The following is a 15,430-nucleotide window of genomic DNA, read 5'->3' as shown; positions in this document are numbered from 1 at the left end:
AGTACAGTAATGTGTTAAAGACAGAGTTCAAACCCATACCATAGCTGGAAATGTGGAAGTTAGGTGATAGCAGGACTGTGCTCCACACTATAAGAAACTCTCCCATAAAACTTTAATTCCTGTTACTGTTTGTCTGTTTTCAACGTGAATATTTTACTGACAAATTTATCGATTAAGCTTCGAGTTTGAACATTTTCTTACTTCCGGTCTTTAGTCTTGCTTTGATTACCTTTTCTGATGTTAGCGTTTCTTTAATCGCACCTTTGTTGTTGAAGCTGTTGGTGAAAAGCTTGGTCGTTTCTTCAAATTGTGTTGCAGCTCCATTTTCTTTTCTGACTTTCCCTATCTCCCTGCCGTAGTAGTGTGATCCACTACCATCCCTAATTAAATCTCCAAGTCAGAATAATGACCCTGATGTTTATGCCAGTAACGACAGTAATACTGTCAGTGTTTGCTATCATCACATCTCTGAAACTGACAATCACTTGGAGTGCAGGCACACACAGTTAAGCATTAATGCAGCTGTAGCTGCCAGTGATTCCACACAATGTGCTTTTGAAATCCCTACATACCCCAGTCACACCAAAGACCCTGAACTTCCCCATTTATACTGTTAGTCTTTCTGTAAAAGCCACTGGTAAATACAGAGGAACCTCGATTATCTGGCATTCAATTATTCAAATTTGGCTTATCCGGCAAGATCGCAAGGTCCCAATGCACGGCTAAACTGTTATCCAGCATTCGATTATCCAGGATTCACTTAACCAAATGAAATACTGCCCACCCGTGTCTCCTTCGGATAATCAAGGTTTCACTGCAGTTATATCTTGTTAAATGAGGAGTCACTTTATTTTTTAACCTACTAAGTACTAAATTACAGACTCTGTGACCTTGGAAAAACTACTTATTTATGGAATATCCATATTCTTCAGGATGATTTTAAAAATAACTAACATTTTGAGATGTTTTAAAAGTTCATGACATTTCAACTTCTGTTTTCATTGCAAATGTATTTTTTCTTTTAATTGTTTGTTTGTTAATAGGTAACTTGAGTAACACTGAAAAAGGCATATTTTGTCAAAGCTTTTTGTCTTGCACTCATGAGGACAAGTCAAAGGAAATGGGGCGGGGGAAGAGAGTAATATTCATACTGTATGCAAGGAGAGTGCTTTTTGGCAGGTGAATTGTTAGAGACATTGCCATGTAAAATGCACCAGTTAATGGTGACTGTCAATTAACTGCCAAGCATTGTTTACATTTTTAAACAGTGTCAATTGACTTTGGTCAAGGGACTGCCCTGAGAAATGAATCAGCGAATGCGTGTCACCTATTTTGTTGTACTAAATCAGACTTTGTGTCTGTATGTTGTATCTGTCTGCCAAGAACAGGGTCCTGTCATATGTTGCCTCCAGGTCTCACAACTAAGGAGACACTGACCGACAATGCTAAATTTATTGTCAACATAATCCTTTTCATATTAAGGAATAAGTGGCAAACTTTGTCCAATTGCAGAATCACATCTAATGTTGGACATGCCTGTATTTTGAATTTTTGCAAGCAGAGACTGGTTGGGTGGTCAGTACTTTGTTTGTTTGTTGCTAACAGCTGAAGGAATAAGCTTTCTGATTTGATCTACCTGTCATTGGGATGTGTGGCCTACATACATGGCATCAGCCAACACTGAAATTCATATGCAACATTTTCATTTGTGTGAAAGGCAGAACATCATCTTGGCTCGATGACAGCAGCATCCAATTAGTGGGAATGCTACTTGTGTAGCAGCGCAAAAGAACTAGCTTGATCTGTTCCTTAAATTTTAAGATGCCTTACCCTAATCTGAGGTAGACATGGCACATTTTCAAGATAATGAATTGTAAAATAGAATAGAATAGCCTTTATTGTCACATGCACTCGAATCCACTCCACACTCCTGCCTGACCTATCACCTTCATCCCCTCCCCCACTCACCTATTCTACTCTATGCTACTTTTTCCCCACCCCCAGCCTCCTCTCACTTATCTCTCCACCCTTCAGGCACTCTGCCTGTATTCCTGATGAAGGGCTTTTGCCCGAAACGTTGATTATACTGCTCCTCGGATGCTGCCTGAACTGCTGTCCTTCAGATTTTTTTCACAGAATTGAAAGATTAAAAGAAAATTTAGCGAAAGAATGCAAATTTTTCAAAAAAGAACTCTATTCAAACTCCAGAATAAGAGTAGAAAGTGTCTTTAAGTACTCAAATTATAGTCCTTTTTCACCTGAGTCTGTGCCGACTGGCCTTCAGAACATGAGCCCTTGCTGCCTCCATGTGCTGGCCTCCAGCCCAGACTTGCCTCCAAGACACTCTTACTAGGCTCTGATTGCCTCCTGCTCCGAGCTCTGGCCTGCCTCTTGCCTCCAGGACTCATCTTCTAGATTGGCCTGGGCTTGGTGTCCTCCTCCGTCCCTAGCTGGACTTGATCTCTCCTCCATTCCCTCCAGGTAGGGTAGTTTACGAAGTTAAAAGGTTGGGGTTGGGTGGTGGTGATTGGTGGAAGTGAAGAGAAACTGCAGAAAAGAGGCAAAAAAAAAAGAAAGGAACTGGCAAGCAGAGCTGCTCCATCTGGAGCACCTACTCTGCTACCATCTTGGATAAAATGGCTATTAGTCCATTGCTAAATGCATGAGAAGTGATCTGTTCAAGTTAACCATTCATCCACAGGATGACATTTATTTATTGCATCACAAAATGTGGGCACTGCTAGCAAGGTTAGCTGTTGCCATCAATCTTTTTGGAAACTTCTTTAATTCATTCCAATTTTCAGGTTTTATATCTCTTTAGGATTTTAAAAAATGAACATGTGGAACTGCATTAATATTGGTATTAGAAATAGTAGTAGCTATAATGATATTAGTGAGGTCTTATACACTTATGTTTTGGTTAGTAAATATTTTTAAATACTTGAAAATTGATTAGAGAGAAATATAAATGTAAATATAAATATAAATGTAGATTTCATATCTGTCTGAATAAAGAACTATTGAATTGTGTTTTTATAAACAGGTGATATGGAATTTCTGGGCTACAGAGAAATCAATTGCATCAGGAAAACCTCATGATTGGATGTTTTCTGATGTCCAGGTACTGATTGTTGATGAGGGAAGTTTGGTCTCCGTGTGTATCCTAAGTACTGTTTTAAAGTTGCTAATGCAGCATGCCAATCTCAAAAAACTTATAATCCTTGGTAAGTATCTGATGATCGGAGTTCTACTCATTCTTAGAATGCATTAATATGCAGTGCAAATTACTTGCATTTTCTTCAGTTTTCTTTTGATATATCACCCAGAGGGAAACAGATTATAGAGTACAATTACAAATGGTGTTAAGTAAACTTGGTTCCAACCTCAGTGCTGCCATGAAATGTCATTTCAGCCAACAATGTGGTGAAAGTGAATTGATGAACGTTTCCAGAAATGACCAGTTAGCTTTACCTGTTTAAAGAAAAATCATAACTTTATGAATAGGAAGGGTTTAGTGGGATATGGGCCAATGCTGGCAAATGGGACTAGATTAATTTAGGATATCTGGTCGGCATGGATGAGATGGACCAAACAATATGTTTCTGTGCTGTGTATATCTATGACTCTATTATTCTCATTGTTACGGAAATGTACTGATTATTCTGTTTGTACGTCATTGCAGTAATACATTGTAGATTTTAATTTGAATATCAGTTTCTACGTGAATACGTTCCTGGTGTCTAGAAGTGCTTCCTCTTCTATCAGAGGTATCCAGCCTCTTAGAGCATATGACATGGCCCAATTGATTTAAATTGTCTGAGTCATGCAGAATTCTGATTTTAAACATAATGTATAATTCCTAATCTAATTTGTATTTTTTTCAAATCCTTGGACTGTTACTTATGTCTCCATCATCCATCCATTCTACATGTTTCCTCTCTCCAGCAATTTCATTGGTGGTCTCCTTACTTTTTTATTCCTTCTTCTGTATTTTACTTCCTTTTGTAGGCTTCAGTATTGTTTCCTTTCCTTTGGCTCTGTAGTTATGGATGGAAAGAATCACCAACAATGGCGTTCAAATAGCAGGGTTGAAATGATGGGTATTCCTGAGTGAAGAGCTGACAGTTGAGACCGGATCTCAAATTCAGTATGCTTTGTGGAATTGGTTATCCCAAGAGGAGCTGCAGGAGATCAGCCTGAAGCAATGTCCTTCTTATGGGGACTGAAAAAAAAATGTATTTGATGACCAACTAGTGCATTGTTGATGCGAGAATGAGCATGTGCAGATTGCTCAGAAAAACAGAAAATGCTGAAAATATTCAGTAGGTCAGGCAGCATCTGCAGAGAGTGAAGAAAAAGTAATGTTTTACATTGACTGACTGACTGACTGTCTGTCTTTCATCAGAACCAGTTGAACTTAATGTTATTTTTCTCTTAATTGATGCTGCCAGGTCTGCATTTTCTGTTTTTACTTCAAATTTTCAGCATCTGCAGTATTATGTAAAGTTTTGAAAATGCTGGGTCAGTGCACGGTTGTTTGGTCATCCCTGGATTTGAACAGTGTTTCTATGTGTGCTTTTTCTAGTTTTATGATATATAAAATTACTCCTTTTTGTTTTCTTTTCTAGGTGATGTTAGACAGTTACCAAGCATTGAGCCAGGCAACCTGTTAAGTGATGTTTATTCCAGTTTGAACCGAATTAGATGGAGCATTGAACTACCAACCAATCATCGTGCAGAGAGCCAGCTGATCATAGATAATGCTGCTAAGTATGTCTCTTTGTTTTCTTCAGAAGTGCAGTTGTCTACTCACATGCATGCACTTGAACTGAAATAGTTTTCCTGTAATGTTCTCATAATCATTTACAAATTCTGTCAACAACCATCTTATTCTCCTCTGTTGAATTTTGAATGATCTGCCTTAATATATAAGCACAATAATCCTGACTAGTCTGTGTTTGCTTTGATGTGTTTTTGACACGTGCGGTTGGATCTTCTCGTTTTATTTTGGCAACTTTAAGATTGGATTGTTGCTTTAGTGTCGTTTGCATTGTTGGTCACTTTGTTTTTCCTTTTGTGTATTGATTTTCTGATTAGTGTTCATTTTGTCTCTGCATGAATTTACAAATAAAAGAAAGGGTTTACTACTAGCCTGCATGCCCGAGAAATGTAAAAGCTACATATAAGGGCATTGGTCCAAGCATAACTTGCACTTACCTTCCTCATTGTACAGGTGCTTCAATGGCATTAATGAAGCAGATTGTCTGAATGTGTGTGTTCTGTGTGAGCTCTGTCTGCTCACTCAAAGCTTTATGTCAGTCATCTCCTTCAAGGCAAGATACTAATTGCAATTGCTACCCATAAGTCACTATCTTCAGAAGACAAGATGAAAAACAGTGGGGATCAAGGTGGTTGGGAAGGGGAAAGTGGCTTTTGAAATCGTTTTCACGACTTGCATTCTTTTGATGTAACCACTTCACTTTTCATGACTTCTAATTTCTTAGGATTGCTGAGATGAGTTTGAAGTCTACATATAAGGAGTTGCAATATGACGCAGTGATGCACATATCAAAGTCCATAGATGTCATCATTCCAACACCTGATAAAAAATTCATTCTTGTTTCTCTACCCTCCATACATAATTCCACCGGTGAGTCTGGAAACAATTCATATTGATTTAATGCTTGGACTTGCAATCAGGAAAGGATGTTTTACCTCAGAAACACTTGGGCATTTATTTTTCCATTGGCTGGGTCGCTCGCTGGAGACATGTTGGTTAATGCAATCCTGCCAGTCATGGCTGCTCACAACCAGTTACGTGATAGGGTGCAGTGATGGGCATAGACATCACTATTCCAAGATGAGACATCTGCCTTTCACTCAAGACAAAGTCAGGTTGGAGCAGTAGATACCACTGAGACTGGAGGCAGTTCCAAATTTAAAAGTGGCAGGAGTTCAGGTCAGGTAAGTAGGAGGCGTCATGGAGAGTGGATTGGGAGAAAGGAATGGGCATCATGATTTAAAGGTTAGAAGTTCTTGGATAGTGCGACAAGTATCTTTTAGGTGGATTGCCTACTCTTGAAAGAATGAAAGTAATAAAAGTGTGCCCTGCTTCAACTGCCTGAGGGCCAAAGCAGTGTGACTTGGTAATGTCTGCACTTGCATGAACCTTTCCTGCAAGTCTCAAAATTGAGGCCAGTCTGGGAAGTAACCCTTGGATGGGTATTTATAGGTTCCTGTGTCCACATTTATAATATAAATATCCTTTTTATAAATTTCTCATCCAATAATTACATATTCTTTCCTGCTGGTACTGAATTAAATCTGTGTGCTTGGTCTAGTTGTACCTGGGCTCCTAACTCTGCTCTGTCTATGCAGTGCCAGCTTTATGCTTGTGACGGCACAGTTTGCACTTCTTAAGGGTGTTTGGATTGATCCATATGCATCAGATTTTTTGTTAAGGTGAATGAATGCAAATAAATGCTATCAACTCATTGTTATGTAGGTTGAACTTCTAAAGATGACAGGGAATTTAGATTTGGGCATAATATTTATGTTTCAGATGCATATTTGTATTGAAAAGTACTGAGAACCAGAGTGAAACATGGAAAATAGGACCAGGAGTAGCCCATTTCACCCTTTTAAACATGCTCTGTTATTCATTATGATCATGACGGATTGTCCAACTCAGTAAATAGTTCCTATTTTCTCCCCATACCCTTTTAACTCATTAACCTTAAGAACCATATTTAACTCCTTTGAAAACATCCTTTTTTTTTAGCCTCCACTGCTTTCTATGGCCAAGGATTCCACAAGTTGTATGAAGAAATTTCTCTTCCTCTCAGCCATAAATGACCTACCCCATATCGTTACTGTGTTCTAGACTTTGGGAACAGGAAAACTGCACTGAGCTGATTTAAAACGCTTGGAGTACCCTTGTTTAAAAATTTTAAATATGTGAAAACTTATTTCTTGTTTGTCTGGTTACTGTATTTTAAAGTATGATGGCAATGTTTACATTTTTATTTGTCAGGGGCAGATCTTCAAAAAGCTATTGAATGTTTACTAAACTCAAAAGCCCCAGGACTAGACGATGACGAGACTTCACAGTTCATTGCGTTTAGACGGTAATTATATGTTTAAGAAAGGTGATAATGGATTCAACGCATAGTGTTTCTGCCCAGGTATCACTGCTAAAATTAAAACAGGAATGTGAAAGGTTACTTACTGCCCAATGTGCAGTGGCGTACTATAGGTGTCAGTGCTGGGTCCCTTATTGTTTGTGATCATAAATGATTAGATGAGAATGTTGGGGAGGTGGTGCATGATAATTAAGTTTGTGATTGACAAAGATTGGTTGGGTAGTTGACAGTGAGGTGACAGGTTACAGCAGGGTATGAACAAATTGGGCAGACCAGTGGCAGATGGAATTTAACTCTGATAAATGTGAGGTGATGCACTTTGAAAGAAGGAACAATATAAGAGAGTACTTCATGAATGGCTGCTCAGTGGAGCAAAGTGATCTTGGAATGCTTGCCCACAGATCCTTGAAGGTAACAGGATAGGTTAATAGGGTAGTTAACAAGGATTAAATGCAAGTGTCCTGTAATGGTCATGGCATATAAGAGCAGGGAGGTCATGTTGGATCTGTACAGAACTTTGGCTAGGCTACAAAGGCCATTAAGATAATCTTAGTGTATGTAAAGCGTTGATTTAAAAACTTAGCAGCTTGTGGTTAATATCTTCAACAAATCTCAATTTACTGGAGTATTGTGGAGTATTCAGCTGGAGTATTGTGTGCAGTTCTGGTCACCACGCTACAGGATGGAATTGATTTGAATGGGAGGGATTGTAAAGGATATTCAACAGGATGTTGCCTGGGATGGAGCATTTTGCCGATAAAGAGAGGCTGGATAAGATCAGATTGTTTTCTCAGGAGCAAAGAAGGTCAGCAAGTGATCTGATAGGCCTGCCATTCATCAAGTACTTATGAGGGCCATGGATAGTGTGAATAGAAAGCAACTGTTCCCCTTAGTTGGAGAGTTAATAATAATTTTAAAGTAAAATGCAGAAGGTTTAGAAGAAACCCAGAGGACAGTGGGTGTCTGAAATTCGCTGCCTGGGAAGGTAGTTAAAATAAGAAACCTCAAAAACTATAAAAGGTACTTTTCATAACATTCAAAGCTATGGTCCTAGTACAGATAAGTGGAACTAGTTTAGATAGTAGCATATTTTTAGCAGTGTAGAATTGATAATCCAAAAGGCCTGTTCTGTATGATTCTATGACATAAACTTGCAGTAAATTGAGATTTGTTGAAGATATTAACCACAAGCTGCTTAGTTTTTAAATCAACGCTTTACATACACTAAGATTATCTGAATGGCCTTTGTGAAAATCATTTGTTCTCTAAATTGCTACTGCTTATAGCTACTGCTGTCGGGGAATGCCCCACCTGTCTGTTGATGCCAACCTCCTGCATCCACTGTAGTTCATCTGCTGTCATAATCTGTTATCCAACTAGCCTCAGTCAAACCTTTTTCCACTGCCTTCCACTTTGCCCTTTAGAAGAAATCTCTGCAGCTGCTTTCTGGTTATCACTGTTTAGTGTTCTTTTTGATTGTGCAAATTCAAGTTTCTATTTTTAAAATACAGTTACAAGAAAGAAAATGACCTTCCACTATTCATCTTTGACATAACAGAAATATATCTTAAGTTAGCACTTCTTGTAGAAAGTGAGGCCCAATGTGTTGTTTTATTTATTCATGGGTAGTTGATAGCAGCAGAATGTATTGTCATCCCAAAATGCCCTTGAGAAAGTGGCGATGAGCTGACTCCTTGAATAGCTTCAGCCCATCCAGTATGGTCGATTGTACAGTGCTATTAAGAAGGGATTTCCCAGGAGTTTGAACTAGGCACTGTTAAGAAATGATGAAACAGTTCCACGTGTGGTGTTTGGCTTGGAGGGAAATCTGTGGGTAGTTGTTTTCCAATGTGTGGCTTCAATTCCAATTCTCATTCTTTTCTACTGGTTATTTTTTATTATACATATTGAAGAGTAACTATAAAGTGTGACATAATGCTTTATTTATTTTGATAGGTTTAGATGGCATTTGAGATGCTGTGCTCAAGCAGTTCTAATTTTACTGTTTTGTCTTTTATCTTGAACTAGATTGTTGTAATATTGAACATATGTTCAAAGGTCAATTGATGCCTTAATCTGCATTAAGATTTCTGACTTCTTATTACACAGGACGGATTGTGACTTAATTAATGAACTCTGTTGCAAGAAATATGCAGGCCATCCGATTAGGTAAGGAGTGCTGCTAGCTGTGTGACAATTCATCTTGCCTATATTTTCACTTGTAATAGAATGATAGTAAAGATAAAGATTTTCCACAGAGTACCAAGTTTAGTGCTTATTGAAATTACATTATTGCAGTGATACATGAGTAACATACACTTTAAAAGAAACATTTGAAAGAGTCATAAACAGCATCTATTAGTGTATTCCCAGCTACTAGACTGCTATGTAGTGTGGAACATAGGAATTGGTAAAGACCATTCATCTCCATTGCATCTTGTTCTACCATTTAATTTGATCACAGCTGATCTTAATTGTGTATTCATATTCTGTAACCCTTAGTATCCTTGGCTAGCAAAAATCTAGTAATTACATTTTAAAAATATTCAATTGGCCTAGCCTGGAGTTTTAGATTTCCTCTCCCCTTGTTATATAAGACATCATACTTGAACAGGGCGAAAGTGAGGACTGCAGATATTGGAGATCAGTGTCTAGATTAGAGTGGTGCTGGAAAAGCACAGCAGGTCAGGCAGCATCAGACGAACAGGAAAATCGACATTTCGGGCAAAAGCCCTTCACACTATTCCTGATGAAGGGCTTTTGCCTGAAATGTCAATTTTCCTGCTCTTTGGATGCTACCTGACCACCTGTGGTTTTCCAGCACCACTCTAATCTAGGCATTGGCCTTGAACAGACTAATTTATGCTTCTCAAACTGTGGGAATAAGCTGTTACAATTTTTAAGGCTGTTTCCCTTTGTTCTAAACTCCCTGCAGAGGAATTTTTTTTTTTAATCCCAGAATGAAACATCTAAAATGTTTTGGTTTTCTTGTTTTTCATGTGGAGAATATCAGTACTTCGTTATCCCAACTTGCTTTTCTTTTTGAAGCAGTGTTGAATAGTGAACTCATTAGTTCTCTAAAATAATTAAACTTGGTTGATTTTAATCCCACCTCATCCAGCTTCACTTTCACTTCAGATACTAGCAAATATGGTTTAGGGTGCTGGAATTCTTTTGCCACTTCCCCACGGAATGCATCCTAGTACATTGGGTTTTCTTTTCCCAAGTTGTTGCTTGTTACTTCCTGGCACACTGTCAAATGAGTTCAGATCACTTTGAGCCTTTTCAAAAGCTATAAAAATAGGTTGCTTTATTCTATTGCCTCCTTTTTTAATTGCTGCTATTCTCTTTTAAAGTTTAACTTGCATATAACGTTATCTGCACAACGAACATCCTTCCAGAACCTGAAGGTGTAAATAATTATGTGAATAGTGTGAAGATGGAGAATGGAATACAAATGATTATTTTGGAAAGATATGCAAAAATTCATAACACTGACTTATTCCAGTACTTTGGACATCCTGTCTCCACTATGCTTAAGCTCGTGGTTTGTCATTTATATTATACAGTGGAGATCATGCTGCAGTAATGACATTTTTGATAAACTGTTTTCCAGTGATCATGTTGCACAAATTTTGATTGTATTTCAGAAATCATAAAAACAAGTTTGATTTCCAAGTTGGGGACAAAGTGTGCTGTTCAAAGAATGGATATGTCAGAGACTTTACACAACAATCAGAGGCGCAGACAAAGTCAGAATCAAAAGAAGAGAAACGAATTCGTCTTTGTAATGGAGAAATCTTTTTTATCGCTGAGGTAGAGCCATGTACAAGTTGTTCTGGTATAACGCACATTTAATCAACGCAAATTAGCCAGAACACAATTGACTAATTGTGGATGCTGTTTGGATAACATGAACATTTTACTGAATAGATATGGGGATCTTCCACAATGTGATTTTTGATAGCACGAGGTTGCAGAGGAATGCAAATGTCGTGTCAAAGCAGAACGACCTGTAGTTACTAATTTGCTTTTAATAGTGACCATTTTGCACAGAGATGGTTGTAAGGAAAAAAGACTAAATTTTTTAATACTGTTTACTAAATTTAGATTTTTAAAATGATACAATGTTATTATTTTGTATTTGCCTGTATTAAATATTTTTAGCACTCCTGTTGTGTTTGGGACATTCTAAAGTTAGAAGGAACTTTTTGAAATTGCGATGCTTTCTTTAACTAATGGAGTGCCTTGGCTAAGGAAAAAAGTAGTAGTATTTGCTTCTGGTCAGAATTTGAGCTCAGCTGGAGGGTGTGAAATATATTCATGTTTAATGCTGCTGGGGTCAGGTTTGTGTGGAAGAAGATAGGAAGAACATGATTTGGGTAAAATGCACTGGACTCATTGTGAAGAATATTGGACAGAGGCATGAGAAATAGGTACTTGGGATGGCCACTGAAAGCTCGCTGGCGCCTATGAACTGTGTCCCAGCAAAAATCAACGCAGTTTAAGAAAATGGAGAATTTGTAAGTTCCAGGGGTAGCAGTAGAAAACAGGCAGTAATTCACCAGCTAATTCTCACTAAATCATATTTAGAATGCTAAGAATTTAAATTATAATATACTTCATAAGTTAGTAATTTTAATCTTTCTCCCCAGACAATAAATAGCAAATTGATCACTTTTTTTTTCACATGCTGCTTCCAAGGAAAAGAAATTCAGGCAGAGCACAATGCATGTAATTGATTTTGACAATGCACACCAATTAAAATTAGTCTGTTTCTTACATTTGGATGGATTTTTAAAAATTGTTTTGTTTGGTTTGCAGTATAAAATTGAACAAGTCAAGAACCAAAGCTTTCATTATTTGCTACTGGACGATAAGGACAATCGGCAAATATTAGTGAACTATAAAAGTGTAATGAAAGAGTGTAGATTGCAACATGCTTGGGCCAAAACAATCCATACTTTTCAGGTAAGGAAAGGAACTATCAATTTATTTGTCATCTGTTTGTACACCAAGCTGCACTTTCACTGGTTTGACTTTAAATGTTGGAATGGTTAAGCATTAAATATGTAGTAGTATTTAGGCAAACACTTACTTAACTCCACAGGATGCAAGGCCAAGTGACAGTAAATGAGATTAGAGTGGCTATGTGCTTGATGACCAGAGGGCCTCTTTCTGTGGTGTGGTAGCTGTGATACTGTGACTCTTAAGTTTGGACTATATTCGAGTTACCTTTTGACTCAAATAATTCTTGTCCAAATACTGTATCATTTTGATTCCTTTTACTCTCTTTCTCAGTTCATAATTGGCAGTTTAATCCAGTAGTTGAAGAAATAATGATTTCTAATAAGATAGGTCTAGGTAGTAAGTTATTTAATTGTAATTAGTGTCATAGAGATGTACAGCACAGAAACAGACCCTTCGGTCCTCAAAATAAAATAGCAGAAGGGACACTTGAAATAAAAATCAGAACATACTCTGCAGCTCCAACAGCATCTTTGAAAAGAGGAATAATGTTTCATGTGGATGACCGGTCATCATTTGTTTGATTGTGTAGGACATTTATCTAATCATTTTCTAGGAATTGAAACTGCAATGATTTATCCTTTATCTATTCTCTTTGCTAGAAATGCTGAAATTAGTTGTGGCATTCAGCTAACTCAGTCTAGGGTCATTTCTAGTATGTAGTAAATTCTGTTGAACCCTAATCTTCAGAACACCTCTAATGTATCGCTACTTGTATTTTAGGGTTCTGAAGCTGCCACAGTTGTGTATGTTGTAGGATCAGCAGGAAGACAGAACTGGCAGCACATCTATACTGCAGTCACACGAGGGCGCCAGCGTGTCTATGTTGTTACTGCTGAGGACGACTTTATTAAAGCAGTGACGGCCAAAAGCCCTCACAGAAACACCCGGCTGCGTGAATTGCTGCAAGAGAAAATACGAGAAATGGAACCCACTTCAAAAACTGCAGGATTACTGACCCAGCAGGAACCATGTAGTGTGCTTTCGAGACTGCCTTCCACACCTGAAGTAGCGGCCTCAGCACAGTTCGATTCACTAATGCCCTCTGTCCAAGGAGTAGATGACTCTGTGTTCTACACAACCAATGAAAGAAGAAAGGACAATGGCAAAATGGATCCTCAGGAAGGTGACTCCTTCTCAGCGGATCTGGCATTTGCACAAGATTACAGTTGGTCACCTCAAAGTCTGGAGTTTGAGAACAGGGACTGTGAGGTGCTGAAAAGTACAACAGCTGTGCACAGCAGCTCTCTTCAAACTAGTGGTGGAACCACAAGTGATATTCCAGTCACCATGACTGGAGAGGAGGTTGCAAGTTCTAATAAAGTTTCAACACCTTGTGGCAGTAAGAGAATTGGTAATACTGTGGAAGATGTGAAATCGCCACAAAAATGCTCAAAGGTAATACTATCTGTGAGCTGGTGTAAATGTCTGAATAATTAATATTGGATCATAGTTGATTTTTTTGTCACGTGGAAAGATGCCTTCAGCACAGCAGTGTTCTGGGTAAAAATTATTGGAGGGAACATTAGTCCACAGCACTAGTGACAACTTTTTTTTAGTTTAACTCCTGAGCAACTAAAATTTATGTGAAGGTATTCTCCATGGTGTTATACTACTTAGTATTTCATTAGAACCAGTGAGAGAAACCAAAACAGAAAAATTGCTGTAGAAACTCAGGTTTGCCGCATCCAGCGAGAGAAAGCAGAGTCTGGTGACCATTCTTCGTTGTCATAACTCACTGATCTAAATTGCCACACTTTATCTAGTCTCACATGTGCACTATAACTTTAGGCTTTTTGACCTTCTCTCTTATTCTAAATGACATACAGTTTCCTACATTGTGATGTCTATCTTTCCCAATGTTTCTGCACTCTGGTGTTCCCTCAGATGTTGCCTCCTGGTTCGCAAAACACTTGCCAACTTGGTTTAAACTTTCTCCTGCAACACCAGTAAATTGCCCCATGTGGAAATTGATTCCAGCTCTGATTGGGTGCTACTAATCAGGCCTGGACAGATGCAGTTTTCCACAGAGCTGGTTCCCAATCCCTCCCGTACCACTTCCCAGCAGTACCTTCATCTTCCTTTTATATTCATTGCTGTAATCATTTGTGTGGTATGGAGAGTGATTTAGATATTACAACTTTTGAGATCAAGAACAAAAATGTTGGAAAATATGACAAAAACAAGTGCTGGAGAAACTCAGCTAGTCTGGCAGCATCTGTGATATCAGACTCAAATTGTTAACTCTGTTTCTCTATGGATGCTGCTACTGGTGCTGCATTTCTATTGTTTTCCATTTTTACTGCTTTTGAAGGTTCTGCTAGCTGATTGGAACCAAATACCCTAAATTCTGTAGACAGAACCACATTTATCTTTATGAAAACGGTACCAATCTGACATGCTATTTTGTCACCCACCTCCGGGTCTTCTGGTCTATCTGGTAGTCACCTATTCTCACTTTCCCTGCATACAGTTAAGATGGACATTGATCACATCTCTAAACATGTTATCCATTAAGCACTTACCAGCTGGTATTTCTGCAATGCACCTGAGGGAATTTCCTTGGTTAGTGGTGGTTAGCACTGCTTCCACGTTGTAGGGTTTTTATGGTTCTTGATTCCTGCACTAATGGTTATCCTGGTCAAAGACGTGACATAAAATATCAATAATAGTGTGGAATGGTCAGGCTGCTTCAAGTTCTAGATACTAAATCTTGGCTTCTTCTTACAACTAAAGGAAAAATAACTGAAGATTTTTGCTGGTGCCAACGAATGCTAAGAACCATTGATAGTATCACGGTTGGGAATTTAAGTACCTATCTTATGCACTCAGCCAAATGTATTTTGTTTTGTAGATATCCTTGGTGGAATCACCTCTTGCCTGTAAGATGTTTAGGCAGCTGGCACTTGACTGCTCACCCCCAAGACACAACTTGAAAGTAAAGCAGCTTTTCAAAGAAGGAAATTGAAATGAAATGATGCCAAACCCAAACAAAAAGAGGAAATGTGCAATAAGTTAAAGGAGTATCATGCTTTCAGGGAGGAGATTTAATGAAGTGAAGAAGTTGGAGGTGCTAACAATCGTATTTTTAAACTGGTTTTAGGAGAACAATTTGCACTGACTTGTAAGATTAACTTGTTTAAAAATGTGATCTGATTCTGGTTTTTAATTCATGGTAGTTGGTGGTAATTGACAAATTATGTTTTTTAAAAAAACAGAACATTCATTATTTCATTTCCTTAAAAAGATCATTCTGCAGA

General features: G+C 38.1%; 1 protein-coding gene across 2 annotated transcripts in view; it reads left to right on the top strand.

Moving 5' to 3' along the window:
* helb (helicase (DNA) B) overlaps positions 1-15,430 on the top strand; it is a 24,739-nt gene extending 9,309 nt beyond the window's left edge. Inside the window, exons 5-14 of one of the 2 annotated variants that reach the window (XM_072551575.1) lie at positions 3,044-3,224; positions 4,629-4,770; positions 5,505-5,650; positions 7,034-7,127; positions 9,252-9,311; positions 10,793-10,958; positions 11,847-11,876; positions 11,967-12,113; positions 12,894-13,568; positions 15,025-15,430. In XM_072551575.1, the coding sequence (XP_072407676.1) occupies positions 3,044-3,224; positions 4,629-4,770; positions 5,505-5,650; positions 7,034-7,127; positions 9,252-9,311; positions 10,793-10,958; positions 11,847-11,876; positions 11,967-12,113; positions 12,894-13,568; positions 15,025-15,138 (1,755 nt within the window). In that variant the 3' untranslated portion in view covers positions 15,139-15,430. The remainder of the gene's footprint in view (positions 1-3,043; positions 3,225-4,628; positions 4,771-5,504; positions 5,651-7,033; positions 7,128-9,251; positions 9,312-10,792; positions 10,959-11,846; positions 11,877-11,966; positions 12,114-12,893; positions 13,569-15,024) is intronic. The other variant, XM_072551576.1, reaches the window with a different exon arrangement.

This window comes from Chiloscyllium punctatum, chromosome 32 (assembly GCF_047496795.1).
Source record: "Chiloscyllium punctatum isolate Juve2018m chromosome 32, sChiPun1.3, whole genome shotgun sequence".
Lineage (NCBI taxonomy): Eukaryota > Metazoa > Chordata > Chondrichthyes > Orectolobiformes > Hemiscylliidae > Chiloscyllium > Chiloscyllium punctatum.
The sequence above is the reverse complement of the archived record's forward strand: the minus strand, read 5'-3'. Positions and strand labels throughout refer to the sequence as shown.